This window comes from Arachis stenosperma, chromosome 3 (assembly GCF_014773155.1).
Source record: "Arachis stenosperma cultivar V10309 chromosome 3, arast.V10309.gnm1.PFL2, whole genome shotgun sequence".
Lineage (NCBI taxonomy): Eukaryota > Viridiplantae > Streptophyta > Magnoliopsida > Fabales > Fabaceae > Arachis > Arachis stenosperma.
Window position 1 is genome coordinate 8,739,126 of NC_080379.1, and position 24,498 is coordinate 8,763,623.

Genomic DNA, 24,498 nt, shown 5'->3' on the forward strand with positions numbered 1-24,498 from the left:
GTCCCTCCTTGGCGTTTCTTGGTGGCAGAGGCGCGACGGCCATGGCAGCAGCAGCAGCGGAGTTCCAACGGCGGCGGAACCTCCCTGCGACCACTTCTCTCTCCACGCGCGTTCTGTTTCTCTCCCGGCGACAGATCTGGCGGCGCGAAACGGAGGCACGAACGGCGGCGATGGTGGCTGAGCTTGACGGCAACAACCCTTCTCGTGGCGGCTCTGGGTAGAACGGCGCGCCTTCCCTCTGTTTGCAAACCTCCATGGATGGCGACGATGAAGACCTCGGCGGTGACGACGGCGACACGGGACGGTGACGCCTCCTTCTCCTTGCGCGGCTCTCTCTCTCCCTCTGTTCTGGCCTTCCTCGCGACGACACGACGGCGGCGGCGGTGGCAGTGACGCCCACCGGGGCCACCTCCCTTCCTTCCTCTTATCTTCCCTCTCCGGTTCTCCCCTTCTTCTCTTTTCCCTTTCTATTCTTTTGTGTTTGCTGTTGGAAGGGGTAAGGGCGGCTAGGGTTTTGGTGAGTGTATGAGAGAGTATGTTATGTCAAAATTAGGGTTAGAATTTTTGGTTTGGAAAAAAAAAGAGAAGGGTATTATAAGGATATTACAGTTTCTTTTTTTATTTGGAGGAAAAATTGGAAGGCTTACAGTGCTGAAGTAAAATTTTTTCAGCATTGGCTGAAATGAGGTGTCAATAAAATGAGTTATACGCGTGGTGTTACTTTACTTGCAAGTGTAGATAAAAACTGAGAGAGTAACAGAGGTGCAAAATTGTGTCGGTTTGTGTTGGTTTAATTATTTAATAAAATTTATTAATTTAGAAGCATAAACACATGATTAAGAAAGATAATATTTTTTGTCTGTTTTTGTTGATAATGGATATGGGCATGCCGTTTCTTTTTTGTGACAATCTATAGCTTTGAACAAAAAATTATTTTGAGTTGGGATAATAATAATAATAATAATAAATTTCACTCTTCTTCTTTAAGAGATGTTAAAATAATACTCATCTCCCCTTTATTTGTAAAATGTACATTCTCTTCCCTTATAGTTTTTAAAAAATCTCTCTTTAGTCCATTTTAAATTTTTTTGTATTAACTAATGTTAACTTTATCCATTTTTCAATAAAAAATAATTTTTTTTACAAAAATACTCTTTAATAAAAATTTATTTTTTTGTCATTAAATTTTACTTACCAAAATATCATTTAATTAATTATTTTTTATTAATTAAATTATATTTTTATTAAAATATTTTTTAAAAAATTAATAATTAAATTATTTTTTTCTAAGATACCTTTCAATAATTTTTTAATTATTAAATGGTGATTTTACTAAAATTTTTGTTAAAATTTATTTTTATATTTTATTATTAATTTTTTGATATCTATATATATTATTTTAACATTAGATAAAAAAAAAACATTACCACTGTTAATATATATAACCATTAATATATATTCATATCAAAAAATAATCTTATTAAGATTTTTTTTATTTATGATTATCGGATTAGATATCTGAGTGTGAAGTATTTAAGGTTTAGGATCTAAAATTTAGGATCATGCAATTAGAGTTTAATCATTAGAATTTATATTAGATAAATTGGCTAACTCTAAACCTACAATTAAGATCCTAAACCCTTGACCTAAGAATTGGCTTAGCAACATTAGATAAATTTCTAATTTTTTTGGCGCAATTACGGTACCGAAATATAAATTATTGTATAATTTAGTAAATTACATTCTACACCATCAAAAAAGTTTAGCTCTGTTAAAATTTTTAATTATAATAGTTGTGTATTATATTTATGATTAAAATTTTCTTAAAATATAATATTTAATTTATTATTAACATAAAAAATATATAATAAAAATAAAAAGTATATCATATTTTATTTGTTATGTGTACTTTATTACAGTAATTTTATTATTATTTATTAGGAACATAAAGTACTTTAATATGAAACATGAAAAATTAAATATTTTATTTACCATTTGTACAGTAGCATAACATATTCATTATTTTTTATTATTAAGATAAAAAATATATCATATACTATTTATCTTTTGTACAGTATCATATTATTTTTATTATTATTTATTGTTAACATAAAAATATCTAATGTTAATCATAAAAAATAAAATATTTTATTTACGATATGTACATAGTATTAAAATAAATTTGTTTACATAATTATATAAAAAAGATAACTTTTAAATATCTATTATTCGATCTCTTATTTCAATCATTATTCTAATCATAAACTCTAAATTTCAAATCTTAAATTATAAATCCTACTAACCTAAAATGATAAATTCTAAAATGTAATCCCTATTAAATCACAATTTAATAATTAAAAAATTATTGAAAGGTATTTAAAAAAAATTTAATTATTAAATTTTTTAAAAATATTTTGATAAAAATATAATTTAATTAATAAAAAATTTATTGAACAGTATTTTAATAAACAAAATTTAATGATAAAAAATAAATTTTTTGCTAAAGAGTATTTTTATAAAAGTAATTTATTTTTTTTAAAAAATAAATAAAGTTAATATTAGTTAATACAAAAAATTTAAAATAAATTAAAGAGGAAGTTTTTTAAAAGTTATAAAAGAGGAAAATATATATTTTACAAATAAAAAGGAGAAAAATATTATTTTTGCATCTTTTAAAAAAGGAGAATGAATTATTATTATTATTATTATTATTATCCCAACCCAAAATATTTTTTTTTTCAAAGCCATAGATTGTCACAACAGCCCACAAAAAAGAAACGGCATACCCATACCCATTATCAACAAAAGCAGACAAAAAAATTATCTTTCTTAATCATGTGTTTATGCTTCTAAATTAATAAATTTTATTAAATAATTAAACTAACACAAACTGACACAATCTTGCACCTCTCTCAGTTTTTATCTACACTTGCAAGTAAAATAATATCACGCGTATAACACATTCCATTGACACCTCATTTCAGCCAATGCTAAAAAAAATTTACTTCAGCACCGTAGCACTACCCAAACTGAAGCGCTTCGTTTGAAGACTCAGGAGAATGAGGACACGAGGACCGTGCTGTTGGAAGTTTATTGTAATTTAAACTTCTGTTGTGGCCTAATTGTAATTATTTATAAACTATTAATGATTTAATCTCATCTGTTAATTCTAATGTTTGATGGACGCATTAGATTTAAAGATAATAACACATAAAAGGTGGTCCTCTCTCTGCCTCAAAACACACGACGTTTTACAGTTTCCACTCACTGAAAATACAGTAAAACTGCCATCCTGATGAACGTCTGAAGGAAAGGAAAGGGAGAGAAACCAGTATTGGAGATCAACTCTACTGTAACTAAAATTCTGCAAAATCAATCTTAAAGTTCAACTCTACCGTAATCAGGACTTGTTATGGCAACCAATTCAGGTATGAAAATCACAACTTTTAAGATCCTAATTAATGCTTCCGCTAAAATAAGTTTACACGTGCATCACCGAGTCACTGACCATGTTCAACGGCTCGCATCCAGTTTTTGAATAGGCAGTTTCATATGATAAACCGAACCATAATTACTTTTCATTCACGATCGGATCAGTCCGGTCGACCAAATCAATCTGATTTTCAGAACCCTGAAATCCACATGACTTCTACACATTTTAAACATTTTTCTTGCATTTTTGAACCATCAATTCATTCTGACATTATGAATTAATATAGGTCTTCAGTCTTCACGACCAAAAAAAAAAAGGCTCTTAGTAATTAGTAATTACACACATTATTGTAGCAACATTCTCTAAATTATTGTATATTTGTATGAGCCTATGAGGAACATTATTTCTCTCTTTAATAACAAAATATATACTCGCACGGCGCAAATTAAAAGCTCAATTACGGTAGAGCGTGTCATTCTACAGTAGATTCCAACAATCAAAATTATTTGATGTTTGTTCTTTTAGATAGTACTAAGTATCGAGATAGTAGAGTGTGGCATAACATGATAAACAAAAATAAATAAATAAAATAGAGGCTGGTTCACCCGATAAGCAAAGCATGAAAAATTATTAACAACGTTGGCGACAAAGAGATCATGACAAGCTCCCAATGTTGTGTCAGAAACTCAGAATAATTATTTATAGGGTAATGATATTTGAGGAACGCAGACACAGACACACAGAATCAGAGCAAGGAGGAAATCAGGGGAGAATGAATAAATGATCCACGCAGCACTTAAATGAGAGGTTTCAAATACGGCAACCGAATCTAGTTAATTCACAAACTTACTATAATTTGAGTAAGTCATATCTCAAATACCCTGAAAAGTTGAACCAACTATATATACCTCACGAGCTCCAGATGTGAGTCTAAAAAAAATTTGATTAACATTCACAACATTTTAGAATGAACTGGTCAAACCCTACAACCATGCATCATGGCATCAATCGCCAAAGCCTAAGGCCAAAATACCTGCAATAGAGAAATACACATTTAATTTAAGTTAATGACAAATATATGCGAAAGCAAGTCATGAATGAAAGACGGTAGTTCATCAAAGTTCAAACCTGGTAAATTAGAAGGATGAGGTTCCTAGTGCTATTGAAGAGTATCCAGCAGCCTGTCTCTCTTTCAAAGTTGAGGACAACCAGTCCAAGCCCTCATAAAGGCCATCTCCCCTAAGCGCGCAAGTGCCTTGTATGTGCCATTTTCTATTCCTGAGGTCAAAGAGACCTAATCCTTCACATACCTCCCTTGGTGTCATTGCTCCTCTCTGAACAATTAAAATAAGATATTCACAATTATAAACTCACTTGAGAAAAAAGGCAAAACCCCATAAATTGTTGGAGTTCAACAGGAACAATAGTCTAAGATTATATGAAACTGATAAATGTATAGATGTGCAGGTCGATTTCAATGAAAGTGAAGAAATTAACAAGACTACAGATACTGGGATAAGAAGGGTTTGATGGAGTCGTATACACTATCAATGCTAACAGTCTTTACATAAGAAAACTTACAAAAGGATAACCCACCATGCCAAATATCTTAGGAGATCAGATTAGTTTGGCCCCACATTCAAATCAAAAAAATTTTTGGAAATGATTTTAGAGCCAAACCCTTCACAGAGTGACTAATTTGAACTACTTTTACTTTCACTAATACCAGTAAATGAAGAAGACTACTATACTTGCAACAGTGATATATGAATTAATACATTGTGCACATGCCAATATAGAACAATCTGCTAACAACTATAGCATAATTATTATTATTGACTATCAACAAACTCGACCAATTTAAACGCTTTGGTTCTAACTTATCTTTACTTCTTTTACCCTTAAATGTGGGGTCATTCGGCCTAAAGACCATAGCTTAATAAGTAACAAAGACATACCAGATCCTGTTTGTTGGCAAACACCAAGATGACACTGTTGAGCATAAATGGGTCATTTATGATTGTCTGCAAGTAATCCATGGATCAATTCATATTCTAGTTGGAATAACATTGTGTGTATGGTATTGGATTTTATTTTTATCACCTGAAATTCCTGCTTTGCTTTCCCAAGTCTCTCTCGGTCAAGACTATCAACAACATATATCTGCATAAACATGCACATATCAGTATCACACTTTAAACCCCTAGCTTGCTTGTCAGTCCTCTTCCATAAATGTAACAGAAAGTAACATTTCACAAGAGAAACCAAATGGAACACGAACGTAAACTAATCCTTACCAGACCATCTGTGTTGTTAAAATAGTGCCTCCAAAGTGCCCTTAATTTCTCTTGACCTCCGACATCCCAAACTGCCCAAACTGTGAATACAACATTTTTATACTGAACCTTCTCCACATTGAAACCTGCAAAGCCATGCTAAATTATAAGTCCAAAATAATGTATAGATTATTATTAAACTGAAATCTTCAAACATGCTTCCATCCATTCAATTCACATATACATACTACTTATAGTTATCATCCCTACCAATAGTGATTGCAACAAAATCTAGTTTATACTGAAACCAGCCAGCTCCATTACCAAAAGAAAAAAAATTCACCAAACATTTTTTTACCCAAAAAAATTCACATATACATGCTACTTGAAGCAGTAGATAAGATAAATAACATTGAAGAAGCTTAACACTGTTTGCCTATAAAAAACACACATTTTTTTACCTTTAGCAACTACCGAGTAGATGCAAGAGGACCAAACAACAAATTCAATTTATATTCAACAAAAAGGAATAATAATAAGGATCCTATTAATACAGGAAAACGCACCAATTGTAGGAACAGTTGATAGAACTTCTCCAATGTGCAGCTTGTAGAGTATAGTTGTTTTTCCAGCAGCATCAAGACCAAGCATCACAACCTGAATCGGATCAATGGAATTCAGAGGAAAATGAGAAAAAATAAATAAATAGGAGTAGCACGTAACAATAAACCAAACATAATCACGATTCGTATTGTGCGCAAATTGTAATATAAATCAATCATCCAAAATTAGCGAATCGAATCGAAAGAAGAATTAGCGATCTGAGAAGAAGGAACCAATACGAAGAAAGGAGGGAAAGAAAAAACAGCGTTGGTTTGGGTAAGCTGGGTTTGCTTTGTTTCTAAGCACTTTCGTAATTCCTTTTATTCCTTCTTCCCTCCCTTCCTTCCTTCCTTCCTTCCTTCTTTTTCCCCTTTCTGTGTTGACTTGGACACAATTCCAAGGATTTGGATCCTTTAAAATTTGAATTTCACTTTAAAGAGTAAAGTATGATCTCTCATCATAAACAAACTCAGGAAGTACACTAATCAAACGAAAAATAGAATATTCTCCTTTTTTTTATTTTACTTTTTAGTAAAAATAACTCATAAATGAATCTAATCATCCCCGCAAATGATTGGATGACCATGAAAATATTCTCTCCATTTTGATAATGTCTCAGCATAATTAAGCTATTAATTAGAGGTGGATCACCTTAATTAAATGTTAAACATTGTAACTCTTGGTAAAAAAAACACCACTATTTTGGGTTTAATTACACTTAAAAGAGGATTAAGTCTTACTAAACATAATATCTAAGTTTAACATGCACGACAAAACTACAAGGATATGTTTAATGGAGGTAGAAAATTATATATTATTATTCTAATTTATTGCCCAATTGAATACAAGAATTTAAGTGGTTATTTACGAATTTAAGTTGAAAGCTTGCAATCAGTTGATAATCAAATTCAATCCCTTTTTATCAAGTCAATAGCCAAGCTAGAGAACAACAATGCAAACAATCCGACTTCACATACAGGATTTTCCATTTGTAAAGACAATGTAACAGATTTTGAAGAAATACTAAAAATAGAAGTATAGAACAATATCTTTTTCCCTCTATTGTGAGAGAGAGGAGAACAAAACTTATAACACAATAATAGTATCATGAAACCATATATTAAGAATTAATTGGTGAAAAAATACAAAATATCAAACCACAAGGGGTTTCTGCACAAACCGCCAGAGCTTAGAACACCTAAGGAGTCATAGTCTTCTTTCCATCCTGAGATTCTATATATAAATGATGAATTTTTCACTGAATCCCTTAATCATCAACCTCAATTAGCAACTAAATACTCTACACTCACCCAAATGACATGGCAATAGTATCCCCACCCAGCCAGCTAGCCAAAACTCCGACAACCAGAGAAACCTTTGCCAAACCAGCCCCAAACATTAAGCATTGGGACGTGGGGAAAAAAAACTAAAATTGGAGGAAAAAGGCTGCATCATTTCTCAGTATCTTGTACTCTGGTAAAACCAATGCATCTGCTGAACAAGTTAAGGTGACCATGGAGTTGACTCCCCTCTGTTTAGCCTATCTATGAATCCACCATTTCATCTTGCAATTCGCTCGGGGCAATAAGCCCCGGAATAGAAAGCATTCTTTGTCGCTCTCTCTCTCTCTCTGAGCTGCAGCCTCTTCAGCATACAGATCCTTGTTATCCTGAAGTACAGAGGGATCCATAACAGTCGAGCAATAATATTAACGCAAGTTAGCACACAAGATGCTACATTGAATGACGAGAGAATAGAAGCAAGTTATTTAGAAATGGAATAAGATCACATAAATAAAAACTTCGCCAAATAACAAGCAGAATACCAAGCTTAATTTGGTTAAGCTTTTACTTTTAAAAATAGTTTATAAAAACTAGCTTTTTAAAAGTTGTAAAATAAAAATTAATATAAGAATTAAATTTGAATATTAATTAATATACAAGGTTATATTAGACTTTTTAATTTTGATAATCACAAACCAACTTTAAAAAGTTCTCTGTTAGGTGCTTTTAAAAACATCCCTAGCTTTTAAAAACTGCACGCATAAGCACATGAACTTTTTATTTACCAAACGCAAAACTAAATGCTTATGCTAAAGCACAAACACCTCTCCAAAAAGCTTTCCAAACAAAGCAGAATAAGATTGATATACAAACTAAGGGTTAATACTCAAGTTCGTCCCTGAAAGATCACGCGATCTCCATTTTCATTCCTGAATGATTTTTTTAATCAAATTAGTCCCTGAATGATTTCTTTTAAATCATGTTCGTCCTTCCGTTAACTTCCTCAAGCTGCCGTTAACGATCTGCTGACTTAGAACGTGAAGTGGCAATACGAATTACACCTAGCATACCATGTGTGTTGCTGACGAGATATGTTTAGCAAAATGTATTAATTTAGTCTCTGAATTTCAATTAAATAAACCCTAATTCCTATCTTCCCATGAACATGAATGCATTGCTTGAGTGTTATTGCAGATTCAGCAGCTGTTGAGGGAGGAGAAAATCGATTTCGGCGCCATGAGGGGAGCAAAAGTGGAGGTCCCATTGGTGGGTTGCAGTCGCACTCACATGGTAGTTATGCTTCGTGCTCGTCCATGTGAAGAAGGAGGAAAAACGATGAGGAAACCTGTTTTTGCGGTTTAAAACCTTTGATTAAGAAATCTGGGACATCATAGGTTATTTCATACTTGTCCAAGATACCAAGTGAGTTTAATTTTATATGAATGATAGCATCATCTTGGCTCTTACCATTTATGTGAGATTAACTTTTTTATTCAATGTTTTTAGAAGGGGAGCTACTGCAATTTTTTTAAATGGGTTGAAGAAAATAAATATGTAGTTGTTGCAGAAGGTCCAAAGAGAGTCTCAAAAACTGATGTAGAACTGGATATTGATTATGAAGATTGGAAGGTTAAATTAGCATGGAGAAGTGGAAGTGCCATGCAAAATGACGAGACAAATGGAGAAGGCTTGTAACGGGGATAACCGGGCATGGAAATCAACTGTTATTGGTGGATCCCTTTTGATCATATGTTTATCCAAGCAAAGCTAGTAATGATGTTATGTTATGTTTGGGCTGTTGATAGACTTTTTGAGATTGAAAGAGTTGATTATGTAATGATGAAATGAGCTATTTCAACTTCGTTGTGTTTAATTTAACATATAATTTATCCATTGAACACACACAGACAATAGTACACTTTGAAATCGATGCAAGAGGAGAATCTATCTTCTATTGTTCATGATAATGTTAATCAAATTAATCAATTTTAAGGTAGTCAATTTATCCATATAAAGGGATATAACATATAACATAATCCTTCTAAACAAAGGTTTCATAACAAAAGATAATCAACCACATTGTTTACATAGCCCTGTATAAAAACATAAACAACAACCATGGAGCAAAACACATGATCCTAAGTTGTTTGTCATCTGCTGCAGGCTCCATCAAGTAATGCAGATGATGGCATATATTGATCACAGATTTTGTAAAGGCACAGATTTTGTTCATATATGGTATACTCCTGCAACATGTTTTGTAAAGGTAATATATAATTTTAGAGAGTCTTTGCATTTCTGGTGTACATTTGGATCTTGAAGATTGTGGTCTTGTGGATGTAAATATCACTTTTTGATGAACCTCAAGTTTTGGTGAAAGTATATATGAAATTACTTTTTAGTTTAGCAAAAATACTTTTGAGCTGTAATGTCATTATTACCCTCATATTAACATTAACTAACTTATACCTCTAAAAGTAATTTTATTTTATTCAGTTAAAAAAAATCTAATTCTCCTAATTCATCCATGCTTTGCCAATGATGCTATTACAACAATCACTTGTAAGCTGTTAAGTAAAGAGGAGCAAGACAAAGTAACTAATTAGTCAAACACTAGGTAGCATTATATTAGAACAACACTAACATGTAAGCAGCCTTATCCGAGTGCTAGAAATTATAACTCAAAATAAGGCTCATGGGTAAGTGCTATGATTTACCCTTATTTGTCATTACATTTTGGCAACACCAAATATAACTAATTCAAATCACTATACAAAACTTGTGTATGTTAATGTGTATGTGCAAAGATTATTGACAATGAGGACTTAACATGTACAAAGGTGTAGTAACAATCTATGTACTGTCATGCAAGAGCAAGATATTTTCATTGGGGATAGAGCCTCACAAATGGAAAGTCAACTTGACCATGTCATGATGAATGAATTTCTACCATTAAATGATAAGGTTGGCTCTAACATGGATCCACAAGATTATTCAATCAATGGTGAAAGTTCGCAGCTGGCATAGTCAAGTGAATTTTCCAATCGTGAGGATTCAGACCTAATATTCATTTGTTATGCAGCTCTTCATGGAATTGTAATTTGGAAAGTCATTACGAGACTCAAGCATCAACATTGGGGCCTGGATATGCTGGTAGGCTCATTATGCGCTTATCTAAGACTGGACCTGATAGACATAGCCCTGTATAAAAACATAGACAACAACCATGGAGCAAAATACATGATCCTAATCAAATGGCTTTATCTTTCTTTCTTAGAAGCTTGAAACTTGGAGTTGGCACAAATGCCATGCAGCTGCAGCTGGTTTTGGTGAGACATTCATTACAATCCAGTCGGCATTCGTGGCTAGCCTCTTCAACCCTTTGTCAAGGGGAATACCAGGAACCTTCTACAATCCATGCACATTACAACCTCTGTGTTATCCGGCTCATAATATAGATATCCATATTAAGCATTATTCATGTTATATATGCAGGCATTGCTCACAGCTGGGTCCGAAGTAGGTGCAGCATGAGAACGCGTATTATACACACAAGCTTCATTAATTAGCTGATTTCATATTCATGTGCGATTGAAGTGGTGCAACTAACTGCATTTTTTTCCTCAATCTATACAGGCATTGGTCATTATTTCATTTGCTAAAAGCCCTCCCTGTTGATTTAAGTACATGAGTAAATATCATCTAATACTAACGTGTTTATTATAACCATATACTAGTTTTAAAGTTAGTATACATGTAGCAAAATTATATCACTAATAATTTTCTAGTGTATATCTCAATGTATTATAACTCTGTTTCTAATAGCAGTGTAGAAATTTCAGTGTATAAATAAGAAAGCACAGAGCACAAACATGAAGCAATCTTAAATCAGAATTGAATGTATCTCAAGCAAATATTTGACGTGTGTTGCATGGAGAAGGTTGTTATAAGTTTGTTTCTTCTATGAATAACTCTGTTTCAAGCTTTTAGGGTAAGCATTAAAAAATTATATTTTCTTGATAGAATTATTCTACTTAAAAATCATAGAATAATTATTACAAGTTAGTAGCTAGCAGAGATAATTAAAATAAAGAAGTTGTTATTTAATTAAAATAACTAATTAATATTACCTTAAAACTCTAAAAGGACAAACATTTTTTGACAGAATTGTGATACCTTTCTTATTCAAGTAAATTCTCACATTATTTATTTTGTAGCTAATAATCTTTTTTCTTTGATCATCATGATTTTGAATGGAAGGAAGGAGCAAAAGTAACAATCGACCTGAAAACAAAACTTGTTGATTTTTCTTTCAATGTTATGCTGAGGATGATATCTGGGAAGAGATACTATGGAAAGCATGGAGTGACTGAAGGAGGAAAAGAGTTTCAGATTCTTATGAGGGAGTTCACTGAGTTTGAAGGGAATAGAAACTTGAATGACTTCTTTGCTGTTCTAAGATGGGTTGATTTTCAAGACTTGGAGAAGAGAATGATTTAGTTGATGAAGAAGATGGACAGGTTCTTGCAGAACCTCCTTGATGAGCATAGGAGAAACGGGACTAAATTAACCAAAAAAGGAGCATGACTCTAATTGATGTCATGTTGCATCTAGAGAAACTGAACCTGAATTCTATACTGATGACAATATGAAAGGAGTTATTCTGGTAAATAAATAATTCATCGACTTAAAAGGAAGAGAAAATTGAGATTTTACATGAAAATAAAAAGGAAAATTAAATACGTAAAGATAAATTGTATCTTAATTTAAATCATAAAATTGTCTCATCTAATAGAAATTTTGTAAAATCAGTTTGACTCATTTAAAATTGTAATATCGGAAAATTTTAGTTACTATCACTTAATTGCCAACAATAATAACTTCTATGCACTAAGGCAAGTCTTTCCTTCTTGTGCAGATAATGCTGGTTCCAGGGTCCGAAACATCAGCTATTACAATGGAATGGGCACTATCACTTCTCCTGAACCATCCAGAAGCAACGGTTAAGGCTAAGAATGAGATAGACACCAGTACCACACACCAGGTTAGGTAAATATCAACTAGTGAAAGAATCAGATCTTGTAAACCTCCACAGCTTGCAAAATATAATAATTTAAACACTTCGTTTATACCATGTGACACCACAATTTCTACCCCATGAATCCTCTAGTGATTGCCAAGGAGAGGTTCGAAGAAGAAGATAGAGGTGGTGAAGTGTACTACAATATGATTCCATGAATATTGGAAGGAGAGCTTGCCCTGGAGCAGTGTTGGCAAAACGTTTCATTGGGCATACACTGGGTGCATTGATTCATTGTTTTGAGTTTGAGAGAGTTGGAAATGAAGAAATCAACATGACGGACTAGGACTTACGATGCCCAATTATGAGCCTTTGGTGGTCTTGTGTGGGACAAGTCAAGAGTATGATTAAGATTCTGTCTAAGTTATGTGTTAATGATTAGATCATGAACCAACTAGAATTAGTCTAATAGTTAACTCACTACTTCGTTCAAATAAGTATACCCATTAGTCAGTAATAAATCTAATACTAGTAGAATTATTTTCTAAATAAACACAAACTATTTTGATGTGCAAATGACATTGTTAGTTAAGTTAAAGTGACAGAATTGAGGAATAAGTAACATGGTTTTTCATAAATGGATATTGTCAGTCCCTAGTTGATAATAATACTTCCAAAATATTGTATAACCAATTGCAATTAATCACACACCGAAATAGTGTTCAACAACTTATAAAATAGAGGAGTAGCATTGTTAGTTAATGTTAAGAGATAAGGTTGAGGAATCAGAAGCATCGTATAATTGACCAAATTTTATCAGGTGGAACATGAGATTCAGGATAAATGGAGCACACTCCAAATGATTTGATAATTGTAATAACTATAAGCCAAAAAGTCTCTTAGAAGAGTAAAAATACGATGAGATTACACTAATAGTTCGGCTTTAAATCTCATCATAGGTACAGAGTCATAGAGAGAGCTCCCCCACACTGTAGCACCAGGCCAAAATGCTTTACAGGACTTTCCTATCACCAACCTCGGCACCAAAGGCAGATAAATCAGAAAGTTCTTGGTGAAACCTGAAATTTATTGTCTCATATGATCCCTAACAGCTAACCCGTCCTCTGCAACCTGCAATAAGTTCAACAGAGAAATTCTATGAAAATTTTCAACGGGAGTCTGTCTGCCTTCAAGTTTACTTCTACAATGTTAAAGTTTGTGTAGAACTAGAACTCCATACAACATGCAGAGTTACTACAAGCACAACAAAACTTTTCCCCTTTGATGTGTCTGCTAAATAAATCATATCATGCAATGTATGAAAACTAAATAAGATGGAAATCTTCTTATGGTGTAACTGCAATAACTACACCAAAACCTCCTGGCTTTTTCTTCTCTTTCCAAACTGAAGGAGGAACATATATTATTGTTATTGCTGGCTTACAATCCACAACTACATCTCCATTTTCAGGCACAGGGCTACATACATCTATCCTTCCCATACCTTACCAGGTAGGAGCATTGAACACTGCATTACCCTTGTGTAGAGATGCAACTACTTAAACTAGGGTCAGCCTCATTCTTGTCGAGCTCAAATCTAGAAATTAATTTTTCTAAAAGCTTAAATAATTTTTTGTCCCCTTTAAAAATAAAATAAAACTATAAGGACAAAAACCAAAGTTTGCCAATGTTACAGAGACCAAAATCTTATTTAAGTCTTCTCTAAATTTGATAAAACTAAAGAGTCCTAGCAAGCTAAATGCCTCATTAGATTAAATATTCATATTATAAATTACGAATATACAAGGAAATCAGAAATAAGTACACTAATTGGTAAAACCAAGTTAATACTAGTTGGCAAGCATCATCTGAACAAGGCAGTAATATAAGTTAAAACAAACCTAAATATCTCAATTACAGCTTAGCTTAGGTAGTTGTTTGCTTGGAATGCAAAACATTATTAAAAGAAAAGATAAAAAGATGAATCCCAAATATATATATTTAAGGAAAAAAATAACAAAGTTCTAACCGGTTAAGACTTAAGATGTACGAGTGATTTCTTCCCGTCAATAAATACATTGGGGACATGAGCTATCTCTCTCGAGTACTTGATATTTGGACAACAACTCAATTCCAAACGCTTAAGAGAATCGAGGCTAGACAACACTGGAAGCGAGTGCAGTTCAGGGCAAAATGTTATCTGAAGTTTATTCAACCATGGAAAGTCTCCATTTTGTATTCCTGTCCACTCTTTTAATTGACGCATGTATTGAATTGTCAGGTTTTCCAACTTTGGAAATGCATGATATTGTTGATCTTCTCCATCCCGACAAAAGTGTTCATCTATTCTTTCAAGCTTGTCCATTCCGTCGATAAGCAAAAAGCGAAGAGCCGGCAATTTACCGATGGGTAGAAGACATTCACAATTCATGCAATTATAAAGTTTCATATCAACTAGATGGACATAGGATGGATCAGAAAACCAATTTGGAAGCTTAAAACCTCCATAACTTGCTATTTCTAACTCTTCAAGATCCAAAGAAGGTTTAAGATATTGAAGGATTTGTTCTTCTTTGACAGCATCACATTCCCTATAGGTACTCCACCTTAGGTATAGACCGACCAGCTTCTTATTGCTCAAATCAACCTCCCGGGCTTCCTCAAAACTTGAGACGTTTTCCATGCTTAAAATACATAATGATCCAGTCAAATCAACCAGATCCTTCAGCTCTACAATCCGACAACCATCATCCGTACCAACAAAGAAGTTGGATAAAGTCTGAAGACTAGTCAGGTTACCTATCCCATGAGGCATAGAACCCGATCGTCCAAGAATGTCAAAAACAAAATGCTTCAAACTGGTGAGCTTCCCAATCTTTTCGGGCAACCCATCTAGCTTAAAACAATTCTTCAACCTTAGAGTCTGCAAATTAGAAAGACTAACAATTGAATCAGGCAATCTTTTGATGGGCGTATAGGAGAGATCAAGATATCGAAGCAACTTCAAATTCCCAAAGGAACTAGGTAGTTCCAAAATATGACTTCCACTAAAATTTAATGCCCTCAAGTGCTTAAGCCTCAAGAAAAGATCACGCGGGACTTGATCAACATAAAACCCAGGTGTGGGAGTAACGAACAGGGTTTCCAGATTTCGAAATCTTTCCAAGGACTCAAAACCAACATGTTTGATGCTTTTAGCATCTATGGACAAATGCTTAACATCGTCGGGGACACCATCAATGTCTCCATCAAAGACTCTGGCATATTCTGCAAAAAACTTTAATTTGGACTGGTTGATTTTATACAGAAAAGTGCTGAAAACACCCACAGATGGATCTAACCTGGAAGGAAGAACAACTTCATCAGATAGCAACGAAGCAAACACTTGATTCTCCACCTGTCTAGAAGAAGCGGTAAAGAGGTCTTGAGCTGCCCATAAAGAAATTAATTCTTGTTTGGAAAATTCATAACCGAGAGGAAAAAGAGAACAGTGAGAAATAAAAGGAAGAAGATCAACATGTTGTTCAGCGGTGCTTCTTTCAGAGTGAATTGCAAACGGAGGAGAGGATGCTGAAGGAGAAACATCCTTGTCCAGATTAACTTGAGCAAGTTCGAGCTGATCCCCTTTAGGACATTGGATGGTCTCTGATTTTGGCTGCTTTAATTTCCCAGCCTTTCTCCTTCTGGGTACCATGGTATGTGCGTATCTGACTCTGGTAAAGGCAGAAGGAGAAGCAGACGCAGAAGCAAATGCACAAGCGGAAGAAACCCTAACGGAGGGCAAAGAAAAGCACAATGTCTAGGTTTTGTTTTTTTGGTGACTGCACAATGTCAAGTTTGATTTGATAAAGCTCTTATTTTATGAAAGAAAATTTATAAAAAGCACAATGTTTTAGGGTGTGCTTGATTTGCGCTTTAGAATTCGAAAAGCACGTTCAACATTGTTTGAACTTTGAACGTAAACAAAAAATTATTTAATCCTCGAGTATTATTGATTAAATAATTTTTTGTTTGATTATTGTTTTTTTTTCTGCTAACGCTGTAGTTTTGTACTCAAATTCAAGTTCATCTATTAACTTTAAAAAGTTATTTCTCCTCTATTAATTTTAACTTTCGTACACCTTATTATTTTATTTATAAAATTTTTATCAATCTCGCTACGTTACCAACAATATTTTTACCAACATCTGCCAACTCTTGTTTATGATTGTGTTTAACGAAAGTGTCTTTGTGGATGTGTCTAATAAAAATATATTTTTTATGGCTGTGTCTAATAGAAGTGTCTTTATATATGTATTTTCTGGATGTGTCTCATTGTATTTGTACATGTGTTTAAAATATAATAATTAATTATTATTAGTAATAAGTTGACAGATAGTATATTGGTAACTTATACTTTTATTTCTGTTTATACGAATTTTTTTATTATTTATTAACTTTTATTTTTTGTTAATTCTTTTATTTGATATTATACATTTTTATAATTATAGTTTTTATATATTATATTTATTATTATCTTTTTATAATATAATTTATTAATTCAATTAGATAGAATAAACTAAACAAAGAAATTAACTATGAATAATAATAATAATAATAAACTATAACATATTAAAAAATAATAAAAAATATTATGTAAAAACATACTAAAAAAATAAAAAAATTAAACATACTTCAAAAAACGTCCAAACTGGCACTAAAATTGGAGTTAAACGCCCAAACTGGTACCAAAGCTGGCGTTTAACTCCAGGAATAGCCTATGCACGTGAAAGCTTCAATGATCAGCCCAAACACACACCAAGTGGGTCCCAGAAGTGAATTTCTGCGTCATTTACTTATTTCTGTAAAACCTAGGCCACTAGTTCATTATAAATAGGACCTTTTACTATTGAATTTTCATCTTTGGAATATCCTTGGATTATCTTTTGATCTTTTGATCATCTTTTAGAGAGCTTCATTTCATATTTGGGAGGCTGGTCATTCGGCCATGCCTAGACCTTGTTCTTATGTATTTTTAACGGTGGAGTTTCTACACCCCATAGATTAAGGTGTGGAGCTCTGCTGTTCTTCATGAATTAATGCAAGTACTATTGTTCTTCTATTCACTTCACGCCTACTTCTTATTCTAAGATATTCACTTGCACTTCAACATGATGAATGTGATGATCCGTGACACTCATCATTATTCTCACTTATGAACGCGTGCCTGACAAACACTTCCGTTCTATTTGCAATAGCTTGAGTGTGTATCTCTTAGCCTCCTGGTTTACGATGCATGGTTGCCTCTCCTGACAACAGAGCCTCCATTCCGTGAGATCAGAGTCTCCGTGGTATAGGCTAGAACCATTGGCAGCATTCCTGGGATCCGAAAAGTCTAAACCTTGTCTGTGGTATTCCGAGTAGGATCTAGGAAGGGATGACTGTGACGAGTTTCAAACCTGTAAATGTGGGGCGCAAGTGACAGTGCGCAAAAGGACAATGGTCCTATTCTGACGCTAGCGGGAACTGACAGATGATTAGCCCTGCGGTGACAGCGCATATGGATTTGTTTTCATCCGAGAGGATCATACAGCTTGCCATGGAAGGAGGTAACGCATGGTTGGAAAAAGGCAGTAGGAAAGCAGAGGTTCAGAAGCAATAAAGCATCTCCATACGCTTATTTGAAATCCCACCAATGAATTACATAAGTATTTCTATCTTATTTTCTGCTTTAATTATATTTTAATTATCAAAACCTCAAAACCATTTGAATTCGCCTGACTGAGATTTACAAAGATGACCATAGCTTGTTTCAAGCCGACAATCTCTGCGGGATCGACCCTTACTCACGTAAGGTATTACTTGGACGACCCAATGCACTTGCTGGTTAGTTGTGCAGAATTGCAAAAGTGTGATTGTAATTTCGTGCACCAAATTTTTGGCGTCGTTCCCGGGGATTGTTCGAGTTTGGACAACTTACAGTTCATCTTGTTGCTCAGATTAGGTAATTTATTTTAAATTTAAAGCTTTTTATTTTTGAAAAAATTTTAAAAAATAAATAAATTATTCTATAGCTTCAGAATTTTTAAGGAGGAATTCTAGAGTTTCAGATGATGCTTTTATCATCACAGAAGCTAGTTGATTCCCATCAATTTGGCTATTGTATGTAATGTCCTGCTGAAGCTTGACTCGCCATGTCTAATCTTTTTAGACTGAAGTTTTAGACTAACATTGCATGATTCCTGGAATTCTTGTTAAAAATTTTGGATCTCTTTTATTTTCTTTTCCTAATTAATTTTCGAAAAATCCAAAAAATTTTTAAATAAATCCATGAAAATAAAAAATAAATTGTGTTTCTTGTTTGAGTCTAGTGTCACATTTTAAGTTTGGTGTCTTGTATATTTGTAATTTTCTTGCATTTTTCGAGAATATATGCATTATGTTCTTCATTGATCTTTAAGTTGTTCTTGATGATTTTCTTGGGTCTGATCTTTATATTCTCTTGTGTTTGTGTCTTTTGTTGTTTCTCATGTGCATTCTCAATTTGTTAGTGTCTCTAATATGAAAATTTCTAAGTTTGATGTCTTGCATGTCTTTCTTTTCTTAAAAATATGTGTTGATGTTCATCTTGACATTCAATGTGTTCTTGCATGCATTGTTTATTTGATCTTAGTTTTTCATGATTAGTTTCATTTTGTTGTTGTTCTCTCTCATCATTAAAAATTCAAAAAAAAATTCAAAATCATGTCTTTTCAAGTCAATAATACAGAGAATTGAAGATTCAGAACATACAGCAGAGGAATCACAGAGAAAAAGCTAGGCGTTTAAAACGCCCAGTGAAGAAGGAATCCTGGCGTTTAAACGCCAGCCAGGGTACCTGGCTAGGCGTTTAACGCCCAAGGAGGTAGCCAAATGGGCGTTAAATGCCAGAATGGATACCATTCTGGGTGTTGTTTAACGCCAGGACAACACAAGGGAGGTGATGAGCGGATAATTTATACGCTTTTTGGCATTATTTTTAGTATGTTTTTAGTATGTTTTAGTTAGTTTTTATGATATTTTTATTAGTTTTTAATTAAAAATCACATTTCTGGACTTTACTATGAGTTTGTGTAATTTTCTGTGATTTCAGGTAAATTCTGGCTGAAATTGAGGGACCTGAGCAAAACTCTGATAAAAGGCTGACAAAGGACTGCTGATGCTGTTGGATTCTGACCTCCCTGCACTCGAAATGAATTTTCTGGAGCTACAGAATTCCAAATAGCGCGCTCTCAACGGAGTTGGAAAGTAGACATCCAGGGCTTTCCAGCAATATATAATAGTCCATACTTTGTTCGAGACTAGATGACGCAAACTGGTGCTCAACGCCAGTTCTACGCTGCATTCTGGAGTTAAACGCCAGAAACACGTCACGAACCAGAGTTGAACGCCAAAAACACGTTACAACTTGGCGTTCAACTCCAAAAGAAGCCTCTACACGTGAATGCTCCAAGCTCAGCCCAAGCACACACCAAGTGGGCCCCGGAAGTAGATTTTTACGTCATTTACTTACTTCTGTAAACCCTAGTAACTAGTTTAGTATAAATAGAACTTTTTACTATTGTATTTACATCTTGGGACGTTCAGTTCTTAGATCATGGAAGCTGGCCACACGGCCATGCATGGACCTTTCACTTATGTATTTTCAACGGTAGAGTTTCTACACTCTATAGATTAAGGTGTGGAGCTCTGCTGTTCTTCATGGATTAATGCAAAGTACTACTGTTTTTCTATTCAAATTCAACTTATTCCACTTCTAAGATATCCATTCGCACTTCAATATGAATGTGATGAATGTGACAATCATCACCATTCCCAACCATGAACGCATGCCTGACAACCACTTCCGTTCTACATGCAAACAAGGCAGAATGAATATCTCTTAGATTACTAATACAGGGGACCGAGTCCGAGATATTGGGATCTTCGTGGTATAAGCTAGATTGATGGCGGCATTCATGAGAATCCGAAAAGTCTAAACCTTGTCTGTGGTATTCCGAGTAGGATTCAGGGATTGAATGACTGTGACGAGCTTCAAACTCGCGAGTGCTGGGCGTAGTGACAGACGCAAAAGGATAGTAAATCCTATTCCAGTATGATCGAGAACCTCCAGATGATTAGCCATGCAGTGACAGCGCATCAGACCATTTTCACAGAGAGGATGGGATGCAGCCATTGACAAGGGTGATGCCTCCAGATGATTAGCCATGCAGTGACAGCGCATCAGACCATTTTCACAGAGAGGATGAAAAGTAGCCATTGACAATGGTGATGTCCTTACATAAAGCCAGCCATGGAAAGGAGTAAGATTGATTGGATGAAGACAGCAGGAAAGCAGAGGTTCAGAGGAACGAAAGCATCTCTATACGCTTATCTGAAATTCTCACCAATGATTTACATAAGTATTTCTATCCTTATTTTATGTTTATTTATTATTTATTTTCGAAAACTCCATAATCAATTAATATCCGCCTGAGATTTACAAGATGACCATAGCTTGCTTCATACCAACAATCTCCGTGGGATCGACCCTTACTCACGCAAGGTTTATTACTTGGACGACCCAGTGCACTTGCTAGTCAGCTACACGGAGTTGTGACAAATTATGAATTAAGATTAGAGCACCATATCTTTGGAGCCATTACCAAGGATCACAAATTCTGCGTACCAAGTTTTTGGCGCCGTTGCCGGGGATTGTTCGAGTATGGACAACCGACGGTTCATCTTGTTGCTCAGATTAGATAATTTTATTTTATTTTACTTATTTTCGAAAAAAAATAAAAATACAAAAAAATTTCTTTTTCGTTTTTCCAAAATTATTTTTCGAAAAAATTACAAAAAAAAATTTACAAATTCAAAAAATCAAAAAAAAAAAAATTTTGTGTTTCTTGTTTGAGTCTTAAGTCAAATTTTAAGTTTGGTGTCACTTGCATGTTTTTAAAATTTGTGCAATTTCCAGAAATTCATCATATGTTCTTCATGATCTTCAAGTTGTTCTTGGCCAGTCTTCTTGTTTGATCTTCATATTTTATTGTTTTGTGTCTTTTGTTGTTTTTCATATGCATTTTTGCATTCATATTTTCTAAGCATTGAAAATTTTTATGTTTGGTGTCTTGCATGTTTTTCATTCATAAAAATTTTCAAAAATAAGTCTTGATGTTCATCTTGATCTTCAAAGTGTTCTTGGTGTTCATCTTGGCATTCATAGTGTTCTTGCATGCATCATGTGTTTTAATCTTAAATTTTCATGCATTGAGTCTTTTTCATGTTTTTCTCTTTCTTCATTAAAAATTCAAAAATAAAAAAATCTTTTCCTTATTTTAAGCAAAATTTTCGAAAATATGATTTGATTTAGTCAAAAAGTTTTTAAATTTAATTATTTCTTATGAATCAAATCAAATTTTCAAATTAAAAACCTTATCTTTTTAAAATCTTTTTCAAAAAATCATATCTTTTCCATTTTTTTTATTTTCGAAAATTTCAAAAAAATTTTTCAAAATTTTTTCAAAAATCTTTTTCTTACTTTCATTACATAATTTTCGAAAATAACATCATCAATTAATGTTTTGATTCAAAAATTTCAAGTTTGTTACTTGCTTGTTAAGAAAGATTCAAACTTTAAGTTCTAGAATCATATCTTGTGATTTCTTGTGAATCAAGTCATTAATTGTGATTTTAAAAATCAAATCTTTTTCAAAACTAATTTCAATCATATCTTTTCAAAAAAATCTTTTTATCTTATCTTTTTCGAAAGTTTATCTTTTTCAAAAATTTGATTTTAAAATATCTTTTCTAACTTCTTATCTTCTTATCTTTTCAAAATTGATTTTCAAATTTGTTTCAACTAACTAACTAACTTTTTGTTTGTTTCTTATCTTTTTCAAAACTACCTAACTAACTCTCTCTCTCTAATTTTCGAAAATATCTTCCTCTTTTTCAAAATTTCTTTTTAATTAACTAATTGTTTAAATTTTAATTTAATTTAATTTCAAACTTTAATTTTCGAAAATTAACTTATAAATTTTAATTTTTTATTTTACTTTATTTTCGAAATTATCTCTCTCTCATCTCCTTCTATTTATTTATTCATCTACTAACACTTCCTCTCACCCAAATTCGAACCCCTTCTTCCATCTGTGTTCGAATTTTCTCTTCTTCCCTTCTTTACATTACATTCTTTTCTTCTTCTACTCACATAAGGGAACCTCTATACTGTGGTAAAAAGGATCCCTATTATTATTTTTCTGTTCCCTCCTTTTTCATATGAGCAGGAGCAAGGACAAGAACATTCTTGTTGAAGCAGATCCAGAACCTGAAAGGACTCTGAAGAGGAAACTAAGAGAAGCTAAATTACAACAATCCAGCAAGCACCTTTCAGAAGTTTTCGAACAGAAAAAGGAGATGGCAGCCGAAAATAATAATAATGTAAGGAGGATGCTTGGTGACTTCACTACCCCAAATTCCAATTTACATGGAAGAAACATCTCAATCCCTGCCATTGGAGCAAACAATTTTGAGCTCAAACCTCAATTAGTTTCTCTGATGCAACAAAATTCCAAGTTTTATGGACTTCCATCTGAAGATCCTTTTCAGTTCTTAACTGAATTCTTGCAGATCTGTGATACTGTTAAGACTAATGGAGTAGATCCTGAAGTCTACAGGCTCATGCTTTTCCCTTTTGCTGTAAGAGACAGAGCTAGAATATGGTTGGACTCTCAACCTAAGGATAGCCTGAACTCTTGGGATAAGCTGGTCACGGCTTTCTTAGCCAAGTTCTTTCCTCCTCAAAAGCTTAGCAAGCTTAGAGTGGATGTTCAAACCTTCAAACAGAAAGAATGTGAGTCCCTCTATGAAGCTTGGGAGAGATACAAGCAACTGACCAAAAAGTGTCCTTCTGACATGCTTTCAGAATGGACCATCCTGGATATATTCTATGATGGTCTGTCTGAATTAGCTAAGATGTCATTGGATACTTCTGCAGGTGGATCCATTCACCTAAAGAAAACGCCTGCAGAAGCTCAAGAACTCATTGACATGGTTGCTAATAACCAGTTCATGTACACTTCTGAGAGGAATCCTGTGAGTAATGGGACGCCTCAGAAGAAGGGAGTTCTTGAAATTGATACTCTGAATGCCATATTGGCTCAGAACAAAATATTGACTCAGCAAGTCAATATGATTTCTCAGAGTCTGAATGGAATGCAAGCTGCATCCAACAGTACTCAAGAGATGCCTTCTGAAGAAGAAGCTTATGATCCTGAGAACCCTGCAATAGCAGAGGTAAATTACTTAGGTGAACCTTATGGAAACACCTATAACCCCTCATGGAAAAATCATCCAAATTTCTCATGGAAGGATCAAAAGCCTCAACAAGGCTTTAACAATGGTGGAAGAAACAGGTTTAACAATAGTAAACCTTTTCCATCATCCACTCAGCAACAGACAGAGAACTCTGAACAAAATACTTCTAATTTAGCAAACTTAGTCTCTGATCTATCTAAGGCCACTGTGAGTTTCATGAATGAAACAAGGTCCTCCATTAGAAATTTGGAGGCGCAAGTAGGCCACTTGAGTAAGAAGATCACTGAAATCCCTCCCAGTACTCTCCCAAGCAATACAGAAGAGAATCCAAAGAGAGAGTGCAAGGCCATTGATATAACCATCATGGCCGAATGCAAGGAGGAAGGGAAGGACGTGAATCCCAAGGAGGAAGACCTCCTGGGACGTCCAGTGATCAACAAGGAGTTTCCCTTTGAGGAACCAAAGGAATCTGAGGCTCATCTAGAGACCATAGAGATTCCATTGAATCTCCTTGTGCCCTTCATGAGCTCTGATGAGTATTCTTCTTCTGAAGAGAATGAGGAT

The 24,498-nt window shown here is 33.8% G+C and overlaps 2 protein-coding genes and 1 non-coding gene across 6 annotated transcripts; all 3 read right to left on the bottom strand.

Annotated features, from left to right (window-relative positions):
* Positions 1-4,206: 4,206 nt before the first annotated feature.
* On the bottom strand, positions 4,207-6,769 carry LOC130969500 (uncharacterized). 2 transcript variants are annotated; one of them, XM_057895247.1, is made up of 7 exons: positions 6,552-6,769; positions 6,276-6,366; positions 5,731-5,855; positions 5,537-5,596; positions 5,392-5,457; positions 4,562-4,767; positions 4,207-4,466 (listed from the first exon to the last, which is right to left on the bottom strand). In XM_057895247.1, exons 2-6 carry the CDS (start codon positions 6,358-6,360, stop codon positions 4,570-4,572), a joined length of 534 nt encoding a protein of 177 aa, XP_057751230.1. In that variant the 5' UTR covers positions 6,361-6,366; positions 6,552-6,769; the 3' UTR covers positions 4,207-4,466; positions 4,562-4,569. The 2 variants fall into 2 exon arrangements, with proteins under 2 accessions (XP_057751230.1, XP_057751229.1); XM_057895246.1 differs by having other exon boundaries at positions 6,276-6,717.
* A 6,497-nt stretch (positions 6,770-13,266) lies between these two features.
* On the bottom strand, positions 13,267-16,472 carry LOC130968792 (putative disease resistance protein At3g14460). 3 transcript variants are annotated; one of them, XM_057894254.1, is made up of 4 exons: positions 16,133-16,471; positions 15,957-16,044; positions 14,645-15,882; positions 13,268-13,746 (listed from the first exon to the last, which is right to left on the bottom strand). In XM_057894254.1, exons 1-3 carry the CDS (start codon positions 16,307-16,309, stop codon positions 14,648-14,650), a joined length of 1,500 nt encoding a protein of 499 aa, XP_057750237.1. In that variant the 5' UTR covers positions 16,310-16,471; the 3' UTR covers positions 13,268-13,746; positions 14,645-14,647. The 3 variants fall into 3 exon arrangements, with proteins under 3 accessions (XP_057750236.1, XP_057750237.1, XP_057750235.1); XM_057894253.1 differs by having other exon boundaries at positions 13,267-13,746; positions 14,645-15,872; positions 15,957-16,472; XM_057894252.1 differs by having other exon boundaries at positions 14,645-16,472.
* Positions 16,473-23,430: 6,958 nt separating this feature from the next.
* LOC130972173 (small nucleolar RNA R71) lies at positions 23,431-23,538 on the bottom strand. The gene has a single exon (XR_009083367.1). It is a non-coding gene; the product is annotated as a small nucleolar RNA R71 (small nucleolar RNA).
* Between the last annotated feature and the right edge of the window lie 960 nt (positions 23,539-24,498).

Bases quoted from the DNA above. Each gene is read 5' to 3' on its own strand.
- LOC130969500 (XM_057895247.1), bottom strand. From the start codon at position 6,360: ATGCTTGGTCTTGATGCTGCTGGAAAAACAACTATACTCTACAAGCTG. The intron at 5,458-5,536 runs GTGATAAAAATA...GATTACTTGCAG, and splicing joins AAGCAAAGCAGGAATTTCAG to ACAATCATAAATGACCCATT. The intron at 4,768-5,391 runs GTATGTCTTTGT...TTAATTGTTCAG, and splicing joins TTGCCAACAAACAGGATCTG to AGAGGAGCAATGACACCAAG.
- LOC130968792 (XM_057894252.1), bottom strand. From the start codon at position 16,309: ATGGTACCCAGAAGGAGAAAGGCTGGGAAATTAAAGCAGCCAAAATCA.